Consider the following 4,682-nt stretch of genomic DNA (forward strand, 5'->3'; position numbering starts at 1 on the left):
CTAGAGTCAGTACATTAAAAAACTCCAATCCAACTAGAAACCAAAATGAGGGCTTTTACTAGGTGTCCTTGCACCACATGCACAAAGTTTTTTTTCTCAAAATATTCTTCCCACAATTTTCTAAGATGAAATTTGATTATGCTATCACATACCATATCTTCAAATGAAACTTGATTAAAAAGATTAATTTTCAAGATTTTTTAGCAATAGAAAAATCAACTTATAATTTTTTTAAAAACATGTCAATAATTGTTCAATTTTTTTTTCAAAAAAAATTATATTCATAATCTTCATATTGTTTAACATATTTCATCAGTTTACATCATGTTGAAATTCGTAACAGAAATATGACATTTTGGTCATTGAAGTTTATTAGTTTACTATTGTTAACCTTTTCCTTTTTAAAAGTGTGACAGTTGATTGTGCTTTTACCCACATTATCTAAAATGATATCCTCAAACTCTATCAATAATTTAGTAACTTCTTCAGGATGTCCTTTTGTTATACCCAGATTAGGTTTCTTCATAATCAAAACATAAGACATACTTTCCCTCTTTATACCATCCAAGAATGTTCTACCTTCAACCAAACAAATTCTCACTGTAGTACAATTCTTGTTCTTAGGTGCTTCTACCAAAGGTAACAATACTTTCTTCATCCCATTTACCACTACAAATTTCTCAATGATAGGCAATATGTTTTATCATTTCACAATAGAACAATTCACTAAAAATATGTATTAATAAATGAAATCCCATGAATTTAACAAATTCATTTTGGTAGATTCAATGATTACTACACTTCTAAAGAACGTCAAGAGATCATTTTTCAATGCTAAAATTACTAAATTCTATTTCAATTAGACATATTCCAAATGCAAAGTAAAACGTCAACAAGAAAAACAAACAATATATAAGTTAATATTCAATAGTTAATATTAGTCATTCATTTATACTTCATGTTTAAGAAGACATCTCACCAAAAACCCACATTCTTCCATCATTTATACAAACATATTAATTGCAATTCACCCTCTCTATCCAATCGATTTGTATAATGCAACAATTATATTTCAACAGCTACTTCACTATTTTTATAAAAATTAAACCATAATACTTACAAAAGCACTAAAATATTCACTATTTTTATAAAAATTGAACCATAATACTTACAAAAGCACTAAAATATATTGATATTATCAAAGCTCAATGAATTTTTTGTCACAAATGTAGTTTTGAAGTCTCCAAATTATCTTATAAGCTCAACAAATATAAAACAATGTAAACATTTAAATCATTGGTTCATTAAAATGACCTTATTACAATATATAAACTTTAACTATACATTTTCAACATCTACACTATCGGCTATTATTTACTTAAAATTGGATTAAATAAGAAGTGTTTCTAGGCAGTCCAATTTTCAGTCTTAGCACATGCTGAAGATTACCTGAGCTCCATGTTGAGGTCTCACAGTAGCAAACTCTGTGGGAGCATGAGCATAAGATGGTGAAGTCACAAAATAAAATCTTTGCAGAATCATTGCCAACACTAATTTTGCTTCCAACAATGCGAAATTCTGACCCACACATATGTATGGACCTCCACCAAAGGGCATGAACGCCGTTGGATGCTTTGCAGCCTTTGCAATTCCTTCACTAAATCTCCCTGGGTTGAAATCATTTGCATCACTTCCCCACAGAGAAGGATCATGGTGGACGGCAATGATCGGAATGAAAAGTTGAGTTCCTGTAGGAATTGATAGCCTTCCAAGCTTCATTGGCTCACATGCCTCTCGCAATACTCCTGCTCCAGGTGGATAAAGTCTCAGGACCTCATTTATGATCATTCCCACCTACGGTACATTCATACAACATTTTGTTACACAAAACCAAATTACTTTTATGTCCTTACCAATTTCAAAATAATGCATTGTATTCGATCACATGGAATTTTTTTGGGGTCTGTTTAGATGGTACTTACAATTTTGAGGCGACTTAAACTATCTGCATCTGGATAATTGTTTTTCCCACATACTTCCAACACCTCTCTGCGGCCTTTTTCTTGCCAATCTTGGTGTATGCCCAACAATATTATACACCATGTCAATAGTAATGCTGTGGTTTCATGACCGGCAAAGTAAAAAGTCTTGCATTCATCAATGATTTCTTCTACAGTCAGGCTTGCATTACTTTTGACATTGTCTCTCCCCTGCTTCTTGTTCTCAGACATCATTAATCCAAGTAGATCTGTACCATAACTGCCTGTTTTCCCCATCTCAGCAGTCATCTTCCTGGCATCTACAACTTGTCTTAAGCATCTTCTTATTTCTTTCTCCAAATTCCAACGTTGCCTATTCTTTGTAGTAGGCAAAAACCTGATGATATTAAGAAATGGGTACTAGTTATTGATTCTGCATACTTCCCAATCTGAATAAACCCTCTTTAAGTACAAAACAATTTATCCCCTTGAATAAAATGTCCCCACTGGATTTAAGTTCCTAAAAATTAAAATCACCAGATCCCAAATGCACATAATTCTTGAATGATAAAAGGCATTTGAGATGGGAAGATACATTTATAAATGAGTGGCACTCTTCACACGAACATACTCAAATCAAAATTGTGATTGAAGTTTCAAGGAAATAAATGAACACACTGAAATCAAAATTTTGATTGCATTTTTTGACAATTGAAGATTAAAATTTGTAGTCACGAAACTGAAGTTTGTCACCTGAAACCTGGGACATAAACATTGCGAAAGACTTCAATTGCAAGAACCATCTGTTTGGTTTGCATATCAAAGATTTGTTTTCCCTCTGCAAAACTGCTTCCAAATGCTGTGCGGGCAATAATATCTGCCGTGAGATCGTGGAACTCCTTTTGCACTTCAATTTCTGATGAACCTGACAATACCAATTTACTCCACTCATCCAACATACTCTCACTGCTTTTCACAATTGTTGGAACCATACCCTGCAGTCACAAAACACTTATGCTACTTATGATATTTTAAATATAAAGTCTTTACAAAATAATCTGGACATAGATCTTAAGTCTAACAGATTAAGATGATTCCAAGTTTTGTAGTCATGTTCCACGATTGGATTTATGATTAGAGTGACTTCAATGGATTGGAATAGAATATCGCTATTCAAAAGCACACCAAGAATTTCTCAGCTCAATATTTGAGACTATCTTCTGGTACGAAGTGTGTTGCAAACATCTCCACAAAACCTTTAAATAACACATTATCTAAATTCTTCTGTTTAGATGTCTTAAGAAAAGTATTCTATACCCTCAAATTGAGGTTCAGTGTTTTGCAATCATAAGGCTTGGCCCTTAATATAGGTTTACCATGTGAAATATCACTAACTTACCGCTTCATCACAACCGAACAGATTGGATTGCATTGTTTAAAGTTTTATTTTTTACTATTTTACAAGTGACATGCCCTGCCCCATACATACTTGAGAGTGGTTATTTGAAAATGATTTTGAACACCACACGGGATCTTCGCTCTGCTAAGATGCCTTAAGAGAAGTATTATACCCTTCATTAAGGTAACTCTGATTGGCCATGCAATGCTTGGGGACCTGGAAAATCTTGGAATTACACCTAATCAAGGGAATCAGCACGGCTTTACAAATAGAAAAGGTTCACTAGCCTGGCCCTGCATGCTTGGACAATGGAAATAAGGATTTATGCTTCTTGTTTGGGTGCTGCTTGTTTGGGTGCTGCTCCAACAATGAATCCTCATGAAATCGGTTGAAGATTTATGTGAAAAGGAGAACCATGTTTATCTATCACTAGGAACCTGACAGATTTCCCTCTAAAGTATATTTATCACATCATTTTGCTCTCACTTTAGGACATAAAAATAGATATTCATTCTCTTACCTTCAAGGGATCCATATGGAAAGCCGGATTGATGATTTTCCTTCGGTGAGCCCATTTCTCACCTGTCAAACCCAGAACTCCCTGTCCTGCGAGTTGCCTTGAAAGGGGATTTCCCCGAAGCTTCGTATAGTTGCCAAATTTAGTGGACAATATCTCCTTAATAAGTTCAGGGTGAGGAACAACCAACCTGGGATGAGGTCCAAACCAGAAAAAAAATTCCTGACCTATTATATCACATATTAAAAAAAAGTTCATTAATCAAAAGGGTCTTCAGAGTCCTACATGTTCTTCTTAATCAGCCACTATTCTAAGTTTTAACAACACCCAAGCTTATGAAACAATCAAGGATACTATGTGAAGGAATTCCAGTAATATGATTAACAAAGAACCAGATAGTGAAAACATGGAGAATACAAGTGTACCGTAGGTCTTGGTCCACTGGTAAATATGGGGAAGAACGTGAGGGAGTATGTCATGTGAGAGTGCAGGCATGGGTTTTGCTCTCTGCTCATCGATCATTCTGGATACATCTTGAGAGTTCCCATGGAATAGCTTGTAAGGAGGACCCCTGATTCCTTGGGCTTCAAAGTGCTTTTTCAATTGCAGAGGCTTCCACCATATTGTTATTGCAATCTTGAGCAGGAACAAAACTAAACTTGCAGAAACAATTGTCAAACCCCAAAATACCCACTCCATGTTCCACTCCTTGCTTAACACTACAATTCTTTGCTTGAGATTTGCTGCAACTAATTCTATGCTCCTCAAGTGTAGAATCCCTTCATAT

At 34.7% G+C, this 4,682-nt stretch overlaps 1 protein-coding gene across 1 annotated transcript; it reads right to left on the reverse strand.

Moving 5' to 3' along the window:
* Positions 1–1,428: 1,428 nt before the first annotated feature.
* Positions 1,429–4,043, reverse strand: LOC149536871 (cytochrome P450 CYP72A616-like). The gene is made up of 4 exons (XM_089806362.1): positions 3,899–4,043; positions 2,733–2,974; positions 1,983–2,376; positions 1,429–1,854 (listed from the first exon to the last, which is right to left on the reverse strand). The coding sequence occupies exons 1-4, from the start codon at positions 3,911–3,913 to the stop codon at positions 1,429–1,431; spliced, it is 1,077 nt and encodes a 358-aa protein (XP_089662488.1). The 5' UTR covers positions 3,914–4,043.
* Between the last annotated feature and the right edge of the window lie 639 nt (positions 4,044–4,682).

Source organism: Cupressus sempervirens, chromosome 10 (genome assembly GCF_028749045.1).
Source record: "Cupressus sempervirens isolate cs-2001-9-10 chromosome 10, ASM2874904v1, whole genome shotgun sequence".
NCBI lineage: Eukaryota > Viridiplantae > Streptophyta > Pinopsida > Cupressales > Cupressaceae > Cupressus > Cupressus sempervirens.